At 37.0% G+C, this 26,868-nt stretch overlaps 1 protein-coding gene across 2 annotated transcripts in view; it reads left to right on the top strand.

The window, feature by feature from the left end:
• Positions 1 to 774: 774 nt before the first annotated feature.
• CCDC178 (coiled-coil domain containing 178) overlaps positions 775 to 26,868 on the top strand; it is a 538,381-nt gene continuing 512,287 nt past the window's right edge. For both annotated transcript variants that reach the window (XM_074383637.1, XM_074383636.1), the window contains exon 1: positions 775 to 900. Coding sequence is in view for 1 of the 2 variants with exons in the window: in XM_074383636.1 (XP_074239737.1) it covers positions 873 to 900 (28 nt within the window). In the remaining variant the exon portion in view is untranslated. The remainder of the gene's footprint in view (positions 901 to 26,868) is intronic.

Here is a 26,868-nt window from a genome sequence, read left to right on the forward strand (position 1 = left end):
TAGGAAAATGCTCTTAAGGTTGTGAGACCTGTGATTTAATATTTGGGCCTGGAACCAATTTAACTATGATCTTCTAGATGGAAAAGTTCTGCCAGAGAGAGCCAATCCTAAGCAAGACAAATTATATACCAGACACAAAGTCCCATAGCTTTCAGCTTCTGAATTTCCCCAGAAAGTTTCACCCAGTTAAGACTGACTCCACCAGGGATTTAAACCAGCAACCTTGCAGTTGCAGGCCCTATAACTTAACCAACCGTGCAAACAGGTAACTGGTGTTAAGAAAAGGCAGAAAACTTTCTTAAGCCGTATTTTGAATGAGAATGCTGCGCCCTGAGGCGATATGGTCTGCCTAAAAGACGGGCGGGGCTGACGACCAGCAGCTGCTTCCTTTTACTCAGCCGCACAGGCAGAAGAAAAAAGCCGCTTGCCACATCAGTTTAAAAGCGGCATTTGCAGCCATTACCGGGCCGGAGGTGAGTTCCTCTGTCTGCTCAGCTTTCGGTTGCCATGTTGACCCCGCCAGAACCACATGTGCCATTGGACCACTCCCTGAGTCGCTGCCCACATAGGGATCCACGGCAGGCAGGTGAAAGTCCTGGGAAGCCTTTTTACCCTGCTGCCTGGGACTGGGGAATGCCGGAGAGGCCTGCCAGAGTCATGCCCCAGGCTGCTGCACTCTCTGGTCCCCCGCAGGCACCCGTTGTACCTTGCCCCTCCCCGCTGCTTTCTCCAGCCCTCGGCTGCGCACTCGGCTCTGCCCCTGAGGCTGGGCTGTTCCCGGCAAGGCCCAGAAGCTGGGCTCGCCTGCTCTGCCCCCACAGGCTCCCTCAAGTTTTGGTTCCAGAGATAATATCCGAGGGATACAGAAGGAGATGGAAACCAGAGACGGAGAGCTAGAAGGTAAAAAAAAAAAAACTGCACTTTTAATTCTGGCTGGCCCGCCCTACTTAAGATGGGCTGGGCCATTCACCTGCTCTGGTTCCGCACAGCCCTGCTTGGTTGGGAACGTTTCAGGTGTTCTTAAGGAGACAGGACAGAATAGGGCCAGTTTTATTCACAATTTTTAAGCCTCCTTCACCGGCTGTACCCCTTCCTTGGCTGTACCCCTCTTCCAGTGTACCCCTTTCCTGGCTGGCTTGCCAAAATGTAATATTGGGGTTCAGGGGATCAAGGTGCCCTGAGCTCCCCTGAGAGGATGTTTCTCCAGGTTCTTGGTCTCTTGCCCTCTCAAGAATGAGAGAGGGGACCACAGCACAGTGGGCAGTAAATGCTGGACTCAAAAGTATTTGTAGAAAGTGATTTATTTAGAGAGAGAAACAGGAGAAGGAGAGAGAAATAGTTAACTCTCACACTGAGTGAGAGAATCCAGAAAGATGGAATCCAGGAGAGAAAAGCAGCCTCCGTACTAAGTGGAAGGGAATAGAGAGAGATGGAGTTTAGGAGGGGAAGACAGGCTTCCACGAAGGGAGTGTTCATGGAAGGGGACCAAACATGGAGTCCAGAGGAGTGTGGAAGAAGAGGACTTTTAACCTCGGAGGAACCCCCACCTTGTCTAAGACCTCAGGCCAATGAAAGGAGTTCCTTAGAACTTCCACTGGAGTGACTGACTGTTAGTTTCCTCCTGCACCGCTAAGTCTCCCAGATGGAGAGAGATGGGAGGTGGGGGCATGGTGCTAGGAAGCTCTTGCCTTTAAAACTCCGCGTCCTTGTGGACCTGGAAAGAAAACACCTTCCCGCAGTATGTCAGTTTTTATTTGATATGTTTTCAAATATATAATTGTGTGCACATAGACTTAAGATTTTTTATGCCTATCTGATGGATTGTCTCCTTTATTATTATCAAATGCACCCAATAACTCTGGTAATGCTTCTCATTTCTTTGAAACGTTCTATGTCACAGAATTTATGATTTATTTCTTCTAATTATCATCACTAAAAATGAGTCTGGTTCTTATTTTATTGAAATATCTGTTCAATTTAAATTTAAGTATCTAGCTATCATCTTGAAATTTGTTTTACATGTGACAGATCTCTATTATTCTATCACATCTTTTCTTTCTTTGAATTAGTAAAATAGTTTTAATTATTTTATTTTTCTATCTATAATACATTCTTTCATTGTTCTTAAGCATATACATTCTTTTATTATTCTCTTTGTGGTGACTTTAGAGATATTTAGATAGTGGATATGTGATTTAAGGTCATAAAGTTATTGGTCTTTATCACTTCCTTGATAATGCTAGATCCTAAAACACTATAATTCTATGACTGCTATCATCATTTGCCTTACTCTTGTCATGCATATTAATTCTGTAGGGTTTTTAATTCCACAACACATTACAGTTATTATTTTGCATATATAATATGCTTTTTCTATTTTAGGCTAGTCAAATGAAATTGTAGGATATGCAGAATAAGTGATCAGCTCACCTCCACCACCCAAGGTGCTAGAATTACAGGCATGATCCACTATGCCTGACCTCTAGCATTCTTTGGATTAGTGTTACCATTGTATATCTTTCTCCATCACTTTACCTTTAACTGAGCTGCCTCTTTATATTAAGGCAGGTTTTGTAGACAACATATAGTTGGCCCCTGTCCTCCCTTCCCTATTATGACAATCTCTTTTAATTAGAATATTTAGGACATTAATTGGTATAGTTGGATTAATATATACTATGTTTGCAAATATTTTATATTAATTGCAGTTGTTCTTTGCTTATATTCTCCTAATTTCTTCCTGCTCTGGTTTTAATTGAATATTTTATATAATTTTATTTATTATCCTCTCTTAGCATGTCAATGAGCTGTGTTTACATGCTCCTGTGTTGTTGGTTTTCACTGTGATTTGTGTTTAATGTTTGCTGTAGCTATGGGTGCCAGAGTGTTCAATTTCTCTAGTATCTTTATTTTTATTTATTTATTTATTTTTTAGCACTTCTGCACTTTATTTAGGGAACAATTTTAAACAGCAAAATCACCAAGAAAAAGCACACAAATGTGACAAATATGGCACTAACTAGGCTACAAAAAAGGTATTTGTTTATAGTATGAGAGCTGAAACAAAATGGCAGAATGTTGCCCTGTTTACCCTAAGCTGGCAATGTTTTCATCACAAGATTAAAATTTTTCAGGGCTCTGCACAGTATCTTTACTTTTTTCCTTTTCTGTTATCTTTGAATTTCCCTACGAATGCTTTTAAAAACAGATTCTGTGTCTTGCAGCTCTTTTAGTTGCAATTCAATGTTCTTATACTGTAGCCTTGATAATTTGTGGTAAGGTGAGGGGGAGGGGAAGCCTTTGGTAATCTTTTGATTAAAATCAGTCTCTTAGTGTCCTGCATCCTTGAGCTGTGACCTTTTAAATGCTTCTCAGTTTTGTTTTTTTCTTCTGTGGGGAAGACAGGAAGGATAGATGGTGGTGGAGTTGGTAATTGTCTTTTCTGCAGGTCAGATAAGGCTCTGATAAAGTCTTTTCAATTGGAGAGTAGGTTTTTTTTTTTTTTCTTTATGAAGAATGCTCTGGTGTTTTTCAAAATGGATACTCACTAATCTCCCTGCCAGAATCCAGAGGGTATTTTTATTAGGTCTTTACTTTGAGACCCTGGCAGATTTCCTAAAAGTAAAATCCATGAAATGATGGGGCCCCTCAGGCATTTTTCACTCTCAAGCTAGTCTACCTACCTTCAGCTTCTAGCAGTTCATGAAAATGGCCATTTATGTGTTTCTAGCAGATTATGGCTCCAACAGCTTCTGCTCTAGGTAAGCAGATCTCAGGTGTGCCTCTCTATTCACCTTTCCTGATTTCAGGGTGGTGATTTGCCCTGTGATTTCAATTCTCTGATAGATTTTAAAAAGTCATTGATTTTGAGTATGTGCAGATTTTGTGGTGTTCTAAGGACAGCATTGATGACTTCCAAGGTTTTTATATAGCACAGCTCTAGAATTTTAATTGCTTTATATTTTTAGTGCAAATTTGTAGGCCTCACATTCTGGCAGTTTCTGTCTGAAAAACCTCCTTATTTTACCTCCATCCAGGTGCAATGAAAAATACTTATACTGGGTAAAGAATTCTAGGTTAGCAGCTTTTTCCTTTCAGTTCTTTAATTGTGTCATTCCATTGCGTTCTGTCTTTAGTCTCTTATTCCTCCACTGAAGATAATGAGGTCTTTTCTCCTCTCTTGTTGCTTTTATGATTTTTTTCTTTCTTATTGCTATTCATCAGTTTTACCATGGAAAGCCTAGAATAGCTTTTGTTTATCCTTCTAGGGATTATTCCTAGAGATTTTTAAAGATGCTCAGACATGACTTTTTCAAATATTGCCTATGCTCCATTCTCTCTCTCTTTTTCTCTTTCTCTGTCTCTCTCTCTCTCTCCCTCTCTTTCACTGACTCTTCTTACACATTTTATAGGTCTCTTTTTGTAAATTATTTTGTGTTTCCAGTAATCTGCACCTTAGTTTTCTCATGCTCTTTTCTGCCATTTCTAATTTGCTGTTAAACATATTCGTTAATGTTCTAGTTTTAGATATTATATTTTAACTTCTAGAATCTCAGTTGTGTATTTTTTCTTGTATATTTTAATTGTCTGAAGAAACTTTTAATATTTTCAATAATTTGTTCGCAAATTTTTCTGAACATATACATTATAATAATTTTATAGTCTTTGTGTACTAACTCCAATGTATATTATATTCATTAAGAATCTACTTATTTCCTCTTGGCTTTGGTCATGTCATCTCTTGGCATACCTAGTAATTTTTTAAAATAAATATTTCTGATAATATTTTTATGCTCTAGAACTATTGCTCCCTTTTCATACTAAGTAAATAGGATTGGGTACTGGATGACATTGTAATAAGACTCAGTCTAGCTCTTGTTTGTTCTGTTACCAGAGCCTAGCCTTTGTGGGCTTCTCAGTAAAAATATGCTTGTATTCATTGGAACTCCTCTTGCTAGTCTTTGTCCTCTCAGTACTGCAAGGTGACATAAAATTCTTTGCTCTTTTAACAGATTTTTGCCTCAACTTTTTAATATTCTGCAACTGAAGATATTTAGAATTATGTCAGTGTTTAAAAAGAAACCACTTCTGTGTTTGAGACCCCACAATTTTTTACTTTTGTCTCCCCAATGTCATGTGTTGGCTTATATTTCACCTTTCCCTGCAGATGTCCTCTGTCCTAAGAAGCCAGGGTTTTCCCCCAAATCAGTAAAATGCCACCATGGTAAAATTTGTTTCAGATCATTAATTCAGCAGTCCTGGTATATTTACTGGAGACTTTTCCCCTAAAAGGCCTTTGTTTGCTGAGATAGCACACAGTTCAGCAGTGGCTTTCATTTTAGCTCCCTTGTTTCTTGCCTCATAGAGCCTCAAAATTTATCCAATGTGTCTGGTATTGAGAATCTACTTTTCTCAGTTTTTGGCACGTTAGTTGACTTGACAATGCAAAGCCCTGCTATTTTCTTAGCAGACATTGCCTCCTGGAGACACCTGCACCAAAATTCTTTGTCTTTCCTGCTCTGTACCAACAGGAATAAGCAAAAGCAGAACTCCAGCTACCTCTTTCCTACTTTATCCTCCAACAATAACCCCAAATATGTAGTTTGCAAATATTTTCTCCCTTTATGTGAGTTGTCTCTTCATTTTGCTGATGGTTTCCTTTGCTGTGCAGAAGGTTTCAAACATGGTATGATACCATTTTTCCATTTTCGCTTTAGTTGCTTGTGCTTTGGGGTATTACTCAAGAAAGCTTTGCCTAGTCTAATGTCCTGGAGAGTTTCTCAAATCTTTTCTTTTAGCAGTTGTATAACTTGAGGTCTTAGATTTAAGTCATTAATCTAGTTTGATTTGATTTTTATATATGTTGAGAGATAAGGGCCTATTTTCATCTTTTACATGTGGACATCCAATTTTCCCAGCACCATTTATTGAAAAGATTGTCCTTTCCCCCGTGTATGTTCATGGAACCTTTGCCAAATATGAGTTCTTTGCAGATGTATGGGTTTATCCCTGGGTTCTCTATTCTGTTTCACTGATCTGTGTGTTTGTTTTTATGCCAGTATCATGCCATTTTGGTTGCTATTGCTCTGTAGTATTAAAGTCAAGTAATGTGATTCTTCCTTTTTTGTTTGTTTTGCTTACATTAGATTGTGCTTTTCTGGGTCTTGTGTGGTTCCATATAATTTTAGGATTTTTTTTCTCTTTTTGTGAATAAATCTGCTCTAATCATTATTACTTGTTTTCTTCTACTAAGTTTGGATTTGGTTTGCTTTTGCTTTTCTAGTTCTTTAAGATGCATTGTTAGGTTGTTTATTTGAAGTTTTAAAAATTTTTTGATGTAGGCTTTTATAGCTATAAATTTATAGCTGTAGTACTATAGCTTTTAGTACTGACTTTGCTGTTTCCCCTAGGTTTAGGTATGTTGTGTTTCCATTATGATTTGTTTCAAAAGATTTTTTTAAATTTCCATAATTTCTTTATTGATCCACTGATCATTCAGGACTAAATTTTTAAATTTCTGTGTATTTATATAGTTTCCAAAATTCCTCTTGTTATTGATTTCCAGTTTTATTCCATTGTGGTCAGAGATAATGCTTAATATTATTTCAGTTTTTTTTTTTTAATATTTAAGACTTCTTTTATGATATAACAAATGGTCTATCCTTGATAATAATCCATGTGCTGAGGAAAAGAATGTGTATTCTGCAGCCATTGAATGAAATGTTCCGTAAATATCTATCAGGTCCATTTGTTTTACAGTGCAGATAAATTTTGATGTTTCTTCATTGATTTTCTGTCTGGAAGATCTATTCAATGCTGAAAGTGGGATGTTGAAGTCTCTAGCTATTATTGTATTAAGGTATATCTCTCTCTTTAGCGCTAATAATTTGCTTTATACATCTGGGTGCTCCAGTGTTGAATGCATACATAGTTACAAATATTAGATAATCTTGCTGACTTGACCCCTTTATCATTATATAGTGACCTTCTTTATCATTATATAGTGACCTTCATTTTGAAATCTATTTTGTCTGATATACATATAACCATTCCTGCTTTTTTGGGTTTAATTGACATAGAATATCGTTTTCTATCCTTTTATTTTCAGTGTGTGTGTGTCTTTATAGGTGAAGTGTATTTCTTATACGCAACAGATCATTGGATTCAGACATTCAACCTTTCTATGTCTTTTGACTGGAGAACTTAGACCATTTACATTCAATGTTATTATTCATAAGTAATGACTTACGCATATCATTTTTTTGTTTGTCTTGTGGTCTTCTCTTTCTTCTTTATTCCATTCTTTTAGTTAAAGTACTTTTCTCTGGTGGTATGATTTAATTTCTTGCTTTTTGTTTTTTTTTGTGTATCCATTATGTATTTTTGATTCAAGGTTTCATGAGGCTTGCAAATACTATCTTATACCTCATTATTTTAAACTGATAACAATTTAGTACTGTTTGCATAAACAATCAAACAAAAAGAAAATGAATAATAACGCTATAGCTTAACTTCATCTCTCTGCTATTTAACTTCTTATCGTACAGTGTATGTCTTGAAGAGTTATAATTATTATGTTGGATTAGTTCATCATTTAGTTTTTCTACTTAAGAGTGGTTTGTCTACACACCACAGTTAGTGTGTTATAATATCCATGTTTTTCTGTGCACTATTACCAGTGAGTTTTGTACCTTCAGGTGGTTTTTTATTGCTCATTAATTTTCATGTCTTTCTGACTGAAGTTCTCATTTTATAATTTCTTGTAGGGAGGTCTGGTGTTAATGAAACCCCTCAGCTTTTCTTTGGGAAGGTGTTTATTTCTCCTACATATTTGAAAAATATTTTCACCAATGTACTATTCTAGGCTAAACTTTTTTCCTTCAGCATTTCCAATATGTCATGCAAGGCCGTATGTGGTGGCTTATGCCTGTAATCCCAGCATCCGGGGAGGTCAAAGCGGGCAGATCACTTGAGGTCAGGAGTTCGAGAACAGCCTGACCAATACAGTGAAACCCTATCTCTACTAAAAATACAAAAATTAGCTAGACATGTTTGTGGGAGCCTGTAATTCCAGCTACTTGAGAGGCTAGGAAAATCACTTGAACCTGGGTGGTGGGGGTTGCAATGAGCCAGGATTGCACCACTGCACTCCAGCCTGGCTGACTCTGTCTTAAGTATACACACTCACACATACACACACACACACACACACACACACACAAAAAAAAACACACACGTCATGCCACTATCTCCTAGCTTATAAGGTTATCACTGAAAAGTCTGCTGCCAGACATATTGGAGCTCCATTGTATGTTATTTGTTTCTTTTCTCTCAGTTCTTTTAGGATTTATTCTTTATCCTTGACCTTTGGGAGTTTGGCTATTAAATGCCTTGAGTAAGTCTTCTTTGAGTTAAATCTGCTTGGTGTTCTATAACCTCTCTGCACTTGGATATTGATATATTTCTCAAGGTTTGAGAAGTTCTCTGTTATTATTCCTTCAAATGAACTTTCTAATCTCATCTCTCTCTCTCTCTCTCTCCTCTTTAAGGCCAATAACTCTTAAATTTGCCTTTTTTGGGCCATTTTCTAGATCCTGTGTGCATGCGTCATGATTTTTTATTCTTTTTTCTGTTGTCTCCTCTGACTGTGTATTTTCAAATAGCCTATATTCAAGCTCACTATTTCTTTCTGCTGCTTGATCAATTATGCTATCAAAATACTCTGGTGCATTCTTCAGTATGTCAATTGCATTTCTCAACTCCAAACTTTGTGCCTAATTCTTCTTATTTCAATCTCTTTGTTAAATGTATCTGGTAGAATTCTGAATTCCCTCTCTGTGTTATCCTGAATTTCTTTGAGCCTCCTCAGAACAGCTACTTTGAATGCTCTGGCTGATATGTCACATATCTTTGTTACTCTAGGATTGCTGCCTTATTTAGTTTGTTTTGTGAGGAAATGTTTTCCTGGATGGTCTTCATGCTTGTGGATGTGTGTCTGTATCTGTGCATTAAAGAGTTAGGCATTATAGTCTTCTCAGTCTGGGCTTGTCTGTACTGATCTTTCTTGGGAAAGCTTTTCAGGTATTGAAATGAATGTGGGTGTTGTGATCTAAGCTGTTTCTGCTTTAGGGGATACCCTATGCCCAGTAATGCTGTGGTACTTGCAGACTTGTAGATTCACCACCTTGATGGTCATGGGTAAGATCTAGAGAAATTATCAGCATTACCAAGGAGAGATTCTTATGCTTGTTCCTTACATTTTTCCAAATACATAGAGTGTCTCTGTTTCTTCTCCTAGCCACCTAGAGCTAGGGGTGGAGTTACACATAAGCACCCTTGTGGCTACCATCACTGGGAGTGAATTGGTTCAGACCCGAAGCCTGCACGTCACTGGATCTCACCCATGGCCCACTATAACCCACCACCTGGTTTTGCCTATGTTTGCTCAAGATCCTGGGGCTCTTCAATCAGCAAGCAGTAAGGCTAGTCTGGCTTGTGTCCTTCCTTTTAGGGTGGTAAGTTCTTTTAGGTCCTGGGCAGGTCCTGAGGTGCTATCCAGGAGCCAAAATACTCAGAAGTCTACCTGGTATTCTATTGTATTGTGGCTGAGTTGGCACTCAAATCATGAGATGCAGTCATTCCCACCCTTCCTTTCCCTTACCACAGTCAGAGAAGGCTTACTCCATAGTCACTACCACCACAGGCCCAGGCTACTGCTGATGTTCATTCAAGGTACAAGGGCTCTTCATTCAGCTTGTGGGAAATGCTGTCTGGCCTGTGACTCAGCCTTTAAAACTGAGCTCCTCTGTGACCCACAGCATCCAGAAATTCCACCCAAGATCCAAGACATGGAGCTGGGGATCCAAAGACCCTACTTGGTGTACTATTCCTCTGTGGCTGAGCAAGTACCTAAGGTGAAAGAGAAAGCTCCCTCTACTTTTACCTCTGGTTTTCTCAGGCAGAAGGAGTTTCTTTTCATATCTTCCATAGCTGGGAATGTGCTGAGACTCACCTGAAGCCAGCAAGTCTTAGAGTCTCACCCAAGGCCCATGGCATACTACTTGAGTTTTGCTGCTGACTGTTCAGGGGCCAAAGGCTCTTTAGTCAGCTGGTGGGGGTCCTGCCAGGAGTAGGTTTTTCTTTTTAAGGCATGGGTTCCCTTCTAGATCAGGAAGTGTCTAGAAATGTTATCCAGGAGCTAGGACTTGGAATAGGGGCCTCACAACTGTGCCCAATGACTTATGCTACTGTGGCTGAGCTGGTATCCAACATGGAAGATACAGTCCTCTTACTCTTTCTTCTCCTGTCCTCGATGAAAGAAAGTGTCTCTTGTAGCCATGAGTATGCAGCTTGAGATTAGGGGATGGGTGGCACTAGCCTTCCGTTAGCCACCCTAGCTGGTGTCTCAATAGGCAGCATGCCTCTCAAGTCCATTGGCTCTTAGCCCAGTTCAGCAAGAGAACTTGCCTAGCAGTTGCAGTGCTTGTGCTTAGAATTCCTGTTAAATTTGTTTAGGACATCTACACGCTTCAGTCTGTGGTGGCAAGGCTTGCCAAAACTCAAGTTCTGGTCATTGGGATGGTCAATTTTCCTCTGGCTAAGGCTAGTCTGAATGTTCCCTCTGTGGGCAAGAATCAGCTGACTTCAGCCCAGTTTTGCTTTCTGTTGTGACAGGGCAGCACTGAGTTCAATGTAATGTCTCACAATTGCTGCACTCTCCCTCTCCCAAGTTTACTGATTCTCTCTGTGCCATGGGAACACTGCCTGGGGCTGGGGGAGGGATGGCAATGGCAGTTCAGAAATGTCCTTTTTACATGCTTCAGTGCCTTTTTCAGAAACATGAAGTTAAAACCAGGTACAGTGAGGGCTCACCTGATTTTTGGTTCTTATGAAGATGCTTTTCTGTGTAGATAGTTGTTTAAATTTTGGTATCCTGTAGGGAAGATGATCAGTGGAGCCTTCTATCTGGCCATGATGCTCCACACCTCCTCCCTATCTAGTTTTTCTATTGTTACTCTTGGAAGACGGAGACAACTATCATACCTTTCTAACATCTTACTAGAAAACCAATCTAGAATTCTACTTAAATATGTTAATTTATTTTGTAATACTTTTATTACTTTATAGTTTTACTTATATTACTTTCTATGGCTAGCTAAGTCTTATGACCTAAAAATGAAATAACTATTTTAAAATAGTATAGATAAAGTAATGAAAATAACTAAATCCTAACTCACAATAGATAACATGACATTTCTTATTTTTTATCTATGTTTTACCTTTTCATCTATTTGCTTGAAGTACTACCTATGTATCTATCCAATAACTTGAAACAGAATGACTGTGTGTATATATGGGAGCAAGGGGATAGAATTGTTAAATTCAGGTTCCTGGACCCTTTTCACAAGTAAGGAATTTAAATTAGGTTTGAGGGGGTAAGGTCCAATAATTTACATTTTTAACAAGCCTCTTCTTTGAAGACTTTGATTCGTATTTCATTTTGAGGACCACTCCTCTAAAATCTTTGAAACATTCATATTTATTTTCTAATATGTTCATTCAAATGCAAATGCAAAAAGTTATTACTATCATTGTCACGATTAATTTAAAATTATTAATGAGGCTGTGTGCGGTAACTCATGCCTATAATCGCAGAACTTTGGGGGGCCGAGTTGGGCAGATAACTTGAGACCAGGAGTTTGAGACCAGCCTGGCCAACATGGTGAAACCTTGTCTCTATTGAAATCACAAATATTAGCTGGGCATGGTGGTGCAGGCTTGTAATCCCAGCTACTCGGGAGGTTGAGGCACGAGAATAGCTTAAACTCAGGAGGCTATGGCTACAGTGAGCTGAGATTGCACCACTGCACTCCAGTCTAAGTGATACAGTAAGACATTGTCTCAAAAAAAAAAAAAAAAAAAAAATTGATGAATTTGACTTTAGTTTTCTTGGTTTATTTGTTAATTAGACTAGTTTAATTAATTCTTCATGTCAACAAATGTATGATTTCTGTTTTCACTTCTTTTCATATTCCTATCTGGAAGGCAAATGTTTTATCAACACAGGGTATGGTCCACCTGTCACCACTGCATATTGCATTGACTTGCTAATGTCACACTTTTGAAATAATGCTATATTCAGTTCTATTTTCAGCCTGTCATTTGGGAGTTCTTTAAGGCTAAACATTTCCAAAGGACTTATACCTAGTAAGTTTTGCTTAGGGTGTGCACAAGCATTACCTCCACTTGTGAAAAAGGACAATCTCAGTAATACAGATAAACACACATTTGTTATGGGAGAGGGAGTGGAGAGTGTAGAAATATACATGTACTTTAACATTTTCTCTGGGGAATCCACTTCTTTGAAGTTAGACAACTTTTTGTTTTCAACCCTTCAAACAAAAAAATCTAATTACCTCAACTTTGCCCAGACAACTGAATTGAGCAGTTCATTGGTTCTAGGGTCCCTAAATTCATTCTTTAAGAAGGGGAAGGGCTTTCTTCAGTGATTCTATTATGGTTTTGGTATCTCTTTTGGTAGAAAAGAGTTTAAAAAGCCTAAACATTTTATCTCCCATGTAGCCTCCTAATACAAATTTATTTATTTATGTACTTAAAAGTCTTCATATAATATCTGTTTTCCTCACCTTTACAACAACAATCCCTGGACAATCCCCACAGGGAGGTACTCAGTTCAGATATCTTGTATCTCTGAGTTTGGGGTTAGAATTGTAAGAACTTTTCACTGTCATTCGCATATACAATCTACAGGCAAGATATATTTTCCTTAAAATGTTTTCCTGCTGAATTTTAAATATGTAGCAAGTATTAACCCAAAACTTGTGTGCAAAACAAACTAGTGACTAATCTGCTTTCCTTCTCTTCAATTACCATAATTCTGTCTCTGAGTTTCCTTCCCACTAGGTTGGTGGAAAATTTTCCTTGTATCTCACTGCCATTTTTACTGGGTCAGAAACAAAACTATGAATTCAGCAAGGCATTGGGAACTAAAATGCAGAGTTGGAAAAGAGAAATTTTAAAAACATAAGTGATTGCTGACATATGAATAAAATTTATCTCCCCAAAAAGTTCAGTGAAGTATAACCTCACATATCTGAGAAACACATCTGGCTTCAAGATGGCAAGCTAAGATGAGAGAGACCGAGAACAGATTAAATCTAACTGCTGCTAAAAATCCTGTCCTGCATGAGTATTAAAAGTTTAAAGCAGATAATTATTCTTGAAATAAACTTTAAAAATTCTATATTTATGTAAAAGTAACTGGAATGAAGAAAATATGATCAGGCAAATAATAGACAGAATATTTTTTAAAGAAAGAAGAGAAAGAGTATCATATGTAGGGCACCATATAAGATGGCAGAAATAAGTTCAAATAAATAAATGAACAACAATAATGAATTAATTTTGGTTAAATTATCTTAGCTCTTTATAGTTAAAAATCAAACGGCATTTTATATACTAGATCCCTGCCTAAAACAAAGTGCCACCACATTGTGAAAAATAAATATTTTAAAAAAGATTTTAGCGAATGCTAACAAAAGAAAATAACTAAATTCTATTAACAATGATATAATGATCAGAATTAAAGGCAGCATAATTAAAAAGATTGTCTTTAAAACTGTCACCTTTCTAATAATGATTACATTCAAAAGGCAGGTGTGTAAGTTGGGTGTCCGAAACATAACTGGAGAAGCCCATGCAATTAAAACTAAGGAATAGCATCAACTCAACTTGACTGTAAGAAGAATTTGAATAATCTACCTTTCTCAAATTAGTCTGGTCAAGGGAATATTTATAAAATAAAAATAATGTAATTTTTTTTAAACACTCAGCAAAAGTAAAAAATCAAAACAAAATCTGGCAATAAAAAGAGTCAGTAAATACATAGAAGACTTTTCTTATTTTTAGGATGTGAATATTGTATATTGATTTCCTCAGTTTAGGCAGAAATTTGGAAGTACAATTAAAAATAATTTTTCTGAGTCTATTTCTATGCAATTCTACTTCTAGATATGTGTGCTTATGGGCATAATAAAGTTCACTACAGCATTATTTGGATAATCAAAACATTGAAAACAAACAATATATTTCACAAAGGTTTAAATCAAACATGAGATGTACATTTTATGAAATACTATCTTTGAATTAAAGTACACAATCCACATGCATTAACTCACATACCTAAAAATCACATATTGTCTAATACATAGCATATGATACCACCAAAATAAAATCACACACAAGAAATAATTGATAATAGCACACACATTAACTAAGGTAAAAAAAAAAAAAAGGAAATATGAAGAAAAGACATAATAGTAATTACCTTGGGGGAATGAAAGAGAATCCTGGGATTGAGGATAGAGACCAAAGGTAATTTTAGATTTGGGTGTGACTTACTTGAAAAATGTAATAAAAAATTAGCATTATGTATAGGTTGTGCAGATAAAAATGAATTAAAAGGGTCTCGTAAGTATTTCTGTAAGTGAATTTTGATGGTGGTGCTCAATTAAAGAGCAAAAACCAATTTTGGATAATACTGGATCAATACTGAGTTAATACAGATAACTTCTCAGAGATTCTATATATGATACATTGTGGGACACCTAATAAAGAAGAATAAATTGATGATTTTTTTTTTAGGAAATGTGAGGAGGTGAATTTGAGTTTTGAATTTGAAGGGAAAATTGGAATTTGCAAGTGAAATGGGCCAGAGTGAGTTGAATGACCGCAGACAAGAGCACTGGCAAGGGGAGCAGTATGTATAAAGGCCTTGAGTCCTGAATGGGAGTTAAAGTATAGGGTGACCGAAATCACATGTGAATTTAGAAGGAAGGGGCTCTACAGAAGCTGTAAGAGGGCAGAGGCTGGAGATAATAATCTGAGGTGAATTGTGGGGCCTTTATGCAGTAGAAATGCATATATTGTTTTCCTGGTTATTGAATTTTTCTTAAAAATGTCTACCTGTACAACCTATTATTAAATTGCTAGTTCAAAGCCCATGATGCCTCCTCAACTACCCTGATTTATTTTAAGCTTTCTTTTTCAGAATCCTTTTAGCACCTACAATCTGTATCCATCATTTTGACACTTAAGTGCCTACAGTTCTGGAAAGTTCTTACATTGCTTCAGGTGTCTTTACTTTCCAAAAAATAAAACAAAACACACACAAACACACAAAAGAAACACACACACACCACCACCACCACCCCCCACACACACACACTAATTACACTGGGTTATAAATTATTCTTGTATCCTGAAATGACTGAATAGGGCGTTAGGAACATGATGGATGCCCATATTTTCTAAGTTGAACTGAGAAGAGACAAAGTAATAGTTTCTAGGCACTAAGTAAAAAATTAATCATCAATATAAGCAACAGAGTTATATAGAGTAAGGACACCAGGAGTATTTGATTCGGGCCCCCGTTTTGTTTATTACTTATCTGTGGTTCTCAGAAAGGTAGATTTTTTTTCTTTGTGACTTTCATCATCTATAAAGTAGGGGTGATAATATGTGTAACATTTGGTTGAGTGTTTTCTGCATATTAGGAACATTGCTAAGTTTTTTCTTTTTTTTTTTTAACACGTGTCAGGTACGGATTTTCACCATGACACCTACATAAAATAACGGATAGATTTCTGTAGTTTTCTAAATCAAATTAGATCTGTCTTAATCTCCACCTGGCAGGGTTTATGAAAAAACATTCTCAATAGTCCCTCACTCCACAATTCTTGGGATTGATATGAGGTTTACACAAGCTAGGTTTACACAGTCTGGAGAAGTTGGATTTGACTTTGGGAATCATTTTATAAGTGTGTTGTTCAATTTTAGAGGCCCAATCAAAGGCAAGTGGCTTTGCAGCTCCTTTACTCCCCTCCCATCCTTTCAATGACAAAATCAGCATTTAGCATTTTGCTGTATGCCACTGGTTCTCAATGAGAATATGGAGGATTTGGTCCTCCAAGAGTCTCTTGGATAAAGGAAATATTTTTGTTTGTTGCAACTTGGAAGGGAGGTGCTAATGGCATCTAGTGGGTAGAGGCCAGGGATGCTGTGAAACATCCTGCAGTGCATAGAACAACTCCCACCACCAAGAATTACATGGTGCAATACATCAGTACGGTCAAGATGAGAAATTGCTCTCAGCTACATGAAAATTGTGCTCATTACTAAGAACTAAAGAGTATGATTAAAACTCAGCTGCTCACAGAACCTGGTACTCCTCCACCTGCTTCAGATGCAAGACTCCAACTATGTCCTCCCTCTTCCTCAAAATGCACCAGCTGCTCTCCATTCACCCAACTTGGCAGAAATTGCAGCTTTCTTTCAAACAAACACCAGTTTCGTTCTTTTCAGCAAAGTCTCATTTGAGGTTTTCCTAGGATGGATCCTGAAACCCAAAGAAATTGATTATTTATGGAGCAGAGAAGCCAAGTAAACATCAGACTGGCTGTCCATACTATCACAAGAAAAATAAGATAGGAATTAATATCTCATTAAATGATTCTGTAACATTTTCCAAAATAGAAAACTGAGGCTTTGAAGAGATAAAGCCACTTATCTAAGAACACTCAGTTTATTAAAGAGCTAGAGCCATAATTAAAACTTAATCTTAGCAGGCGAGTGCTATCTTTTCTGTGATAAGTAGATCATATTTGACTATGAGGTTGATAGATAGTTTAAGTCACTTTCAAAGTCACTTTATCCAGGAAAACTTAAAACAGATGGAAGATAAGGCATGTTCCCCTGTAGCACATGTTTTATTTTAAAATATTTCAGTGAAATATAATATACACACTAGAAAGTACACATGTCATATGTGTATAATTTGATGAATTATGATAAATTGATTCTACCTATGTAACCAGTAAGCCGATCAAGGAACACAACCTCACCGGAAGCTCCCTTGAGTTCTCCTACAATCTTCAACCCCTCTCCTTCAACAGTGTATCATAATTTTTCATATTTATATCCTCTGAAGGTGTCTCTCAGGAGCCCATTATACCAATAATACCAAATTCTATTTTCTCTATATTTTGTCTTTCCCTTTCTTTCTTCTCGCTCCTTCCTTTCCCCTCTCTCTTCCCCAACTCTTCCCACCTCCTTTTTTAAAAAATCTTCTTAGTTACCATGAGTTCCCTATTTTCCTTCATTAGCTTTAATATATTAGGGCAAATATAAAGGTACTGGCACAGAAGGTACTGGAACAGAAGAACTATTGCAGCATATGGGAAACCCTGCAAAGTTATGCCACTATCACAGTAATGCTAGTTGTGCATCTAAATCCGTTACTATGAAACACCTGGGTCCTAGGGAAGTAGACATCACGAATATGACTTTTAGAACAAATGCCACGTGACTGGAAGAAAACCACATAGACTGCCAAAAGCAGGAAACAGGAATGGCAGCCAGCATAAAAACAACAACAAAAACTATTCCTCCTGGATTCTTCTTTCTCCTGTGCTGCTTCTGAGTTCATGTAACATTGAAAATCAATAAATTAGCACTTCCAAATATTCCATGGACCAATTTCCCCCTTGTGTAGTAAGGATTAGTAAATTTTAATAAATAATATAAAATAATATTTGAATTATAGATTAGATGAGCCACTTTTTTTTTAAACAATGCAGCTGAGGAATGGAAGAAATAGGAGTAACACCTGTTTTATAAATTAATTACATTGCAACAGAGCTTTATGTTAGGCAGCTGTTGTGTTTTACAGGGTGAATTCAATGAGTGGGATATCCAAATCTGGGGAATCATGAGCCATTTGAAGTTGGAGTTTGTCTTTCTTTTTTCTAAAGGGAATTTTATTTCTAAGTACATTCAGTTCTTCAAACTAAAGTGAAAAGCTCTGCTGAGTGGAGGCCTTGCAGACTCTGCTCCAAGGACTAGAATAAGGGCACATCTGTAATTAGCACATTAATTGCTTTAGTACACATGGTTACTACTACAGTATTTGAAAACAGCTGCAAATAGATTAAACATTCCTAGGATCTTCATCTGTCAATTTGCTCAACCTATCCCTTCTTTATAAATAATGTAAAATCTGAATCTTAGTAAAATTTTCATATATTTGCATTAGTGAATTTCTATTACATGAAATAGTTCTACAAAAATCTGAGAAAACGGCTATTCTTATTAAAGCTGTGCTGAACCATACCAACAAATCAGCTGTTTTCCAGTTGATTTAGTTTATAAGTCAATCTTAACATGGCACAATTTACTTAATGAACTGTACTGGGATTGAATGGATCATTAAAATGGCCCAAAACTGCTCAAATTTGGATTTTAGGTTTTCTCTTATTGTAGTGGAAGGCAAAGTTAGTTGTTTATTCCTTTTCTGCATAATTTAAAAATATCTGTTCTCTTGGAGCACAATAATTTTTCTAAATGTTTTTAAAATAGAAATGATTCTACTTTACAATTATTGATCAATTTTCTTTGAATGTTATTTAGTAATTTTTGTTTTCTGACTGGAATTTTAATTAGCCACTCAACTGCTGGCTTGATATTGGAAAAAATTCAATAGTTACTCTTGTTGTTCTTAGAAGAAACAAAATGTTTTTTCATAGCTTATAGATATTTCATCACACAATCACTTCTGCTTTTAAATGATAATTTTATACAAAATAATACTTATTTCTTGAAATAATTTTTGATTCTCAGCTTGTAATACATAAATATTTCAAGGGCAGTTATCAATGTGTTACATTTAAAGTAATGTAATTTAAATTCTGGTTTTCAAGGAGATATACCATAGTCTCTAACAAGGTCTCTCTGAGGCTGAAATTGAGATTCTGCATAGGATAGTATTTGAGAGAGCTTAAAATTAATGCTCATGCTCCATATTTGTCCTGTGGCTTTGGCTGCTGTCCCAGCTCAGACTGCAATTTAACAAGCATTGTATCTATCTTTACCACCTCACAGATGGAATTAATCTTTCCAGTTAACCAGTGAGTGACATAGGAAGACCCTGAGAAAATCAGGCAGATATACAAATGCTGGGTTTGGGAAGGGGCATCAGAAAAACTCCTGAGCCTGTGGCCTGGCCTGAGTTGGGAAGGGATAAAGAGGCACTTGGGTGTGGGTCTCTTAGTAGTTAGAGACAGTACATGTAACATTCCAGTTTAATGCATTTCCTAGTTTTGCCTAAAGATGGTAAGAGGAAATGGTTTCCCCAGGATACACTGTATGAATACACTGAGCAGTACCTAACAAAATCTCTTGTCTAGTAATTATTCATAGAATGGGTTTTTGATAAATACTTGAGTGAGGAATGAAGAAAACAAGAGTGTAAAACTCATACACGTTTGGATTTTCCTGAATAAAATGCTTTGATAAATGCTGTCATTGTTTTGTCCTCTCTTTCATTCTGGTTATAAATTTGATTTGCATTAATAAGTTATTTAAATAGAATGCTTTAAATCAGAGTGAATTAGTTTATTATATATTCCAATTATTCATCTCTATCCATTTTCCAAATAGTATATTGAGTTAACTGAAATTTATAGCAATGTATGTGTGTGAATTCTAACTATCCAATTTCTTCTTTCATTCTGTTAACAAATGTATTACTTGCATTAAATGGGAATAATTCTCTTACATGTCTAGCAGTTCAAACTATTGCTTTTATTGAAAAAAAAAACCTGAAGCAGTTTCACTTTTCTTTTTTCTGTTTCTTGGCATTTGTCAGTGTACAAAAATAGAAGCTCTTTCTGTTTTATTTGAATAATAACCTCATTTTGTATTTCATGAATATTTTTCTCATAATCTTTATTAAACAAATTTCCATATTAAGATTTAGTTTAGTTATTTTGCTTACATCTCATGGCCTTTTTAAGACTTCATTTCTGAAAATGCATTTAGCTCAGCAAAGTTAATGAAAGACTGCATTATAGGCATTTTCAGAAACATCTGTAAATCATGAGATATGATGAAAATGTTTCACAAATACATATTCATGATTAATTTAATGACATGACAAGTTAGCTCAAATCAAATACCTATGTATTATGAATAATTAATGCTGCTACTCTATTAAAAACACACATTTAACAAAAATAGTTTCTACCTGGGATTTACAGTGAATAAATTACTATGCTATAACAATTTTTGTTGAACTTTAAGCTTTTTTTCTGCCTGGACATTTAGGAAGAGATGAAATTTTTATGTGAAAGTTATCCCCAGAATATGAATCTGCCCACTGCCTTTATACCCCTTTACATCTCTTAAAGTAGGCTGTTATCAAACAGCCTAGCCTTGACATAGCTGGAACACAATATAACAGCATCCTTCCCTATAGCATCCTGTAGAATGTTATTGCTGAAATCAAGCAGGTGGTGGCACTCTCCTCCACTAAACTCTCCAGTATGACCAGGCTTATACCAGAGCGATGTTTTGTGAGCAGGGATGGATAGGAAGAGAATTACAGGAAGGGCTGTTCCTTGTCAGGATTTCACTTGAGCTACACTAAAACAAAGATTTGTTATTTTTCTCTTTATTCTGAATCTCTGCCATAGGACCTTCTTAAAATTCATTCATAAGTAATTGACACACATCTTGATTGTGGTTCTACTCAAATTGGATGCCGTCGTGTTACCATGTTCCTTTCTCCCCCTTTCTTCTTTTATTTCAGCAAATTGCACCTCTTTTTAAGGATGTAAAGCCCACTGAGTTTTAATGGTATGCTGCTCTGTGCTTCATCAAAGATCTGTGTTGCATTTGCTTTTGTCCATGTGTTGCAAAAATCTTGTTTTCTTCTCTCCCTTTCTTGTATCTTTCTTTCCTTTCTTTCTCCCCATTTTCTCTTAAAAACACTTTTACTGTGGGCTGAATAATGGCCACCTAAATATTTCTATTTCCTAATTCCTAGAACTGTGAATGTTGCCATATATGGCAAAAGTGTCTTTATAGGTGTGACTAAATAAGGATTCTTGAAATGGGAAGATAATTCTAGATTGAACAGATGGGCCCATTATAATCAAAACAGTCCTCATAAGAGGCAGGCAGAGGGAGTCAAAGTCATAGGAATAGGTGATATACTGGAAACAGTGTTTGGGGTGAAGTGCTTTGAAGACAGAGGAAGGTGGCCACAAGCCAAGGAACACAGGCAACCATTAGAAGCTGAGAAAGGCAAAGAAATAGATTCTGTCCTCAGAGCTTCCAGAAGGAATCAGCCTTGCTGACACCTTCACCAGCAAAATGGATTTTAGACTTCTAATCTCCAGAGCAATAGGCAAATGAATTTGTATTATACTAAACCACTAAGGGGCAATATCAACTTCATATGACTTTCAAAGAGAAAACTAAGTCTAGGTCAGGCACAATGGCTCATGCTTGTATTCCCAGCACTTTTGGAGGCCAGGTTGGGTGAATCACTTGATGTCAGGAGTTCAAGATGTCTGACCAACATGGCAAAACCCTGTCTCTACTAAAAATGCAAAAATTAGCCAGGCGTGGTGGCGGGCACCTATAGTTCCAGCTACTTGGGTGGCTGAGGCAGGAGAATCACTTGAACCTAGGAGGCGGAGGGATAAAATTTGCAGTGAGCTGAGATCTCATCACTGCATTCCAACCTGGGTGACAGAGCAGCAATCCGTATCAAAAAAAAAAAAAAAAAAAAAGTCTAATAAAAAAATCAATCTGGTATTATTATTATTATTATTATTTTTTTTTTTGAGACGGAATTTCGCCCTTGTGACCCAGGCTGGAGTGCAATGGCGCGATCTCGGCTCACCGCAACCTCCGCCTCCTGGGCTCAGGCAATTCTCCTGCCTCAGCCTCCTGAGTAGCTGGGACTACAGGCACGTGCCACCATGCCCAGCTAATTTTTTGCACTTTTAGTAGAGACGGGGTTTCACCATGTTGACCAGGATGGTCTCGATCTCTCGACCTCGTGATCCACCCGCCTCGGCCTCCCAAAGTGCTGGGATTACAGGCTTGAGCCACCGCGCCCGGCTAACAATCTGATATTATTAACACATATTGTTAAAAAAAAAAAAAAAAAAACTATTAGACAATAAACATTGAGCACTGAGTGAAAAATTTCCTTTCAATCAGAGAGTTCTTCTGGGCACAAATTCTAGGTCAGCTGTCAGCTGGAGTTCAGTGGAGAACAAGGTAGAATTATAAAGACAAAATACTGTGAACTGTTTCTGTCCCATGTTATGAAAGCAACATGTCTGAGTGAGGTTGACTGGCTGTGAGAACACGAAAGTCCATCTATGCAAGCCCTGGACTGCTTAGCAGTGGTCTACTGGGACCCTGTTGACCTGTTGACCCACGTGACATGCTGTTTTAGTCTGTTAAGTGTTGCTATAACTGAAGACTCGAAGCTGGGTAATTTACAAATAAAATAAGTTTATTTTGCTCATAATTCTGGTGGCTTGAAAGTCAAAGATGAGGTGGCCAGATCTGGTTGGCTCCTGGTGAACGCCATGTGTGGTATCACAACATGGCTGAGAAGCAGACAGTCAAACAGGTATGTACAAAGAGAACAGACACGTGAGGCAGCCTTGCTTTATAACAACCCACTCTCATGGGAACTAAAAACCCATGCCTGCAAATGGCATTAATCTATTCATAAGGGCCCAGCCCCATGATCCAAACACCTCCCACTAGGCCCACCTCCTAGAACTGCAGTAAGGGGAATCAAATTTCAACGTGAGTTTTGGTCAGGGCAAACTCAAACCATAGCATGTGCCCCAACTGGGATTGTGTCATCCACTCAGGTGTGCACTGGGATTGGTAATGTAAGTGGCAGGTCAGGGTTTATGGAGACAGTAGAAAGTAGAGAGCCATACATAAAATGTTAGTAACTGCAATGGAAGAGAAGAGATGAAGAGGGGGAGGGAAGTAAAAGTAAAAAAACATAACAAAATATAACAGCTGGCACTCATACTATCAGCTAGGGATTTTTAAGTTTTCAGCATTATTAAGTCATTTATTGCTTAAACGCTATAAGCAGTAGTGGGGAAGGGGTTACTATAATTATGCTATTTTACACTAGGGAACTTTGGGTCCTAAAAGGTTATATAACTTGGTTAAGGTTACACAACCTGTGGTCAAACAAGATCCAAATTCAGGACTTCCTAACTCCAAACTGAGCTCTTTTTCTGCTACCTGATGAACAGAACTTGCTTTGAACTGGTGTAATGTCTCAGTTCATTCTATCTTTTTAATTTGTTGACTGTGTGACATTTACCACTACTGCCATTAAAAATGGCTATGATCATACTTCTTTGGGACTTAAATGATTACAAATTATTCCTCAAATCAATACTCTGTTCTGTTTCCTGTACCACAAGGTTTCCTTCTTAACTCGTTCTATATAAATTGTTATAAGAATGTAAGATCAATATAAACATGTTAAGTATTGCTTCTTTTCTATGGTATTTGCAAACTAAAATTCGTAAGGCAATATCTATCTTTGGTGTCAAAACTCAAGGTTAAAAATAACAGAATCCGTGACTATTTTTGTTTTTGTCATCAAATCCAAAGTTTATTCATTTGCGTAAAAGGTCATAGTTGTGATAATTTACATTTTTAGTAAGTCTGAGACATATATAATATTTTATCTGATCATAAATATTCTTCAGACAAGCAAAGACTGTATTTGATGGATAAGTCACATATATACTTAGGGTACTTAGACAGTGATACCATTTTTTGTTGTTTCTTCTTTCCTATGTCAGGAAGAGACATTCCGAGATAATGGTCATTATTAAGACAAAGGAATTAGAGGTGTTATTCAGCATGACAATAAAAAAAAGACAAGGAGGAGGCCATCTTCATAAGATAAAATGTCATTGTGTAACAGAAGCACTAGTCATGAAAGTCAAAGCCTCCCCATAATGATTGACCACTATAAAAATCACGTTTCCAAACAGACAGGAACAAAGATGGTACAGGGACGCAGAGTTTATAGGATGAAAAGAGAAGAGAAAGGGATGCCCTTGAAGGGAAGCGGCTCTAGGGAGAGACACAGTCTATTGGCACAGACAACATGCATAGGTTGAAGAACCTTCACACTTTGAAAAAGTAGATTATACGTTGAAAAGAACAAAAGAGGAATTTCAAACCTTCCACATACTTCCCCCACTCATAGATTCCATTTATTTTGGAGATTAAAGCAAAACTAAAGAGAAGGCATGTTTTGTGCATATTCTGGACTATCTGTTGGCTTGACTATTAAATCTTTCTTTTTCTGACTGTATTCACTATATCCTCTTCATTGTTAAGAGTGTTTCCTGTGATGATGTGCACATACAGAGCTAAGTACTTTGTTATGGGAGGAAGTTCAAGGGAACATTGCTTTGATGACCAAAAAAGCTCCCACTTTTAGAAGAGGAGCCAAAACAGAATTGCAATTAACCTAAACTAAGATTAAGCCAAGGTTCTGGGATGATTGTGACAACTATTTCATAAGAACTTTCACTTAGCTAAACATGTGATGTCTTTCTTGTGGCTGATGACTAGCACAAAATATGGAGATAATAAGAATCTGAGCAGATTCTGGAGAATTTGGAATGTATATACACACCAGAAACTCCTCTCTTTTCTTTTATAATTGGGCAAAACAATTTATTTAAGTTGATGCAGCAAGGAGAAAACTGTCTTGGTAATTTTAGTAATGTCTAAAAAGGATGAAACTATAGAAGGGTATTTATAGGACTTTTAGGGCCATAGCTGGGTAACTTTTTTAAACTTTTGATTTTGAGATGACTATAGATTCACATACTTTTATAAGATATAATACAAAGATTTGACATATCCGTTATCCAGTTTTCCCCAATGATAATAACTTACAGAACTATAGACCAGGCACAGTGGCTCACTCCTGTAATCCCAGCATTTTGGGAGTGCTGGGAGGCTGAGGCGGCAGCACTTTGGGAGGCCAAGGCAGGTGGATCACAAGATCAGGAGTTTGAGACCGTTCTGGCCAATATGGTGAAACCCTGTCTCCACTAAAAATACAAAATTTAGCCAGGCATGGTGCCTGTAATTCCAGCCACTTGGGAGGCTGAAGCAGGAGAATTGCTTGAACCCGGGAGGCGGAGGTTGCAGTGAGCCGAGATCAGGCCACTGCCCCTCCAGCCTGGGCGACAGAGGGAGATTGCTTCTCAAAAAAAAAAAAAAAAAAAAAAAAAAAAAAAGAAAAGAAAAAAAGAAACAAAAAGAACTGTAGTATATTATCACAACCAGTAGAGTGGCAATGATACAATTCACAGACCTCATTCAGGCATCTGAAGTTTTACTTGTACTCATTTTTGTGATTGTGTATTTATTTCTGTGCAGTTTTATCACATGTGTAGGCTTCTATATGCGCCACCAAAGTCAAGATACAGAATATTTCCAACACCACAAGAATACTTCTTGCTGCCTATTTATAGCCATGCCCATTTTCCCCTGACATCACCTCACCACCACTTGGAGTAAAATGTAAAATACTTATTTTTATTTAGTTCTCTTTACTTTCTCTACTTTTAAATGCCATTATCCCAAATATTAGATAGTGCTCTAGTTTTCATTTTAGTTATTACATATGATTTATAAAACTCATGAGGAAAAGGATCACCTATTGTGTAGACCTATCTTGCTTCTCTTTCCATTGTTTCTCCTGTTGCTCCAAGATTTCTTCCTTTGTCATTTCCTTACTTTTTGAAGATTATCCTTTTGCTATTATTTAAGGATAGTTCTGCTAGAGGTAAATTCTTTCAGTCTTTCATTTTCGGACAATGTCTATATTTCCTCTTCATTCCTAAAGAGTAGTTTTGCCAAACTTGGAACTCACAGTTAACAGCTCTTTTTTGTCAACGCTTGATAAATGTTGTGTGACTTCCTTATGACCTTCCCATTTCACATGAGAAATCCACTGTCATTCGAAGGGGTGTTCTTTTGTAGATAAGGTGTCATTTTTATCTGGATTCTTTCCAGATTTTTTTCTTTGTTTTTAGCTTTTGAAAATTTGGTTATGTTTTGTCTTCATGTGGATTTCTTTTGATTCATCATATTTAGGATTTGTTCAGCTTCTCAAATCTGTAGGTTTATATCTAATGGCAAATTTGGGACACTTTCAGCTATTAAAAATATATTATTTTAATCTCTCTTACCTTTATCTCTTTTTCTGGGACTCCAATGGTACAAATGTTATATGTCTTATTCTTGTCTCTCAGTACCTGAGGCTTTGCTGATTTTGCCTGTGTTGTTCATATATGCTAAATTCTATGGTGCTACCCTCAAGTTCATGAGTTTTATTCTCTGTCATTTTCATTCTACTATTCAGCCCTTCCACCTAGATTTTTATTGCTATTATTGTACTTTCCAGTCTGTAATTTTTAAAATAATTTTTGTGTAAAAGTTATCTGCTTTTAAAAATTGATCAAGATAATTTGCAGTTATTTGCTGAAAGCTTTTTATGATGGTCATTCTAAAAACCTTGTCAGATAGCACCAACACCTAATTCATCTGAGAGTTGATGTGAGTTAATTGTATTTTCTCATTCAAGTTGTGATTTTTCTGATTCCTGGTATGACAGGAATTGTTTTTTTTTTTTTTTTTTTAAATTGTATTCTGGGCATTTTGGCTATTACGTTAGCAGACTGGCCCATTTAAGTATTTTATTTTGACAGGTACTCACTGTTTAGGGTTAGCATGTAGGTCCTGGTCTAACTTACTGGGCTGTAGACTCAAAAGTTTAATTTCAGAGCCTTTGCAGTGCTGTTTTGGTCTGCTTGGTTTATCTGGTGCTGCAGGGGCTCTGATGGTCTCTGCTGGTGCTGCTTGAGTGGTTAGAGAGTTTCCACAGAGTAGGCTGCCTGGTACCTTCCCAGGAGAGAT

Source organism: Saimiri boliviensis, chromosome 13, assembly GCF_048565385.1.
Source record: "Saimiri boliviensis isolate mSaiBol1 chromosome 13, mSaiBol1.pri, whole genome shotgun sequence".
Lineage (NCBI taxonomy): Eukaryota > Metazoa > Chordata > Mammalia > Primates > Cebidae > Saimiri > Saimiri boliviensis.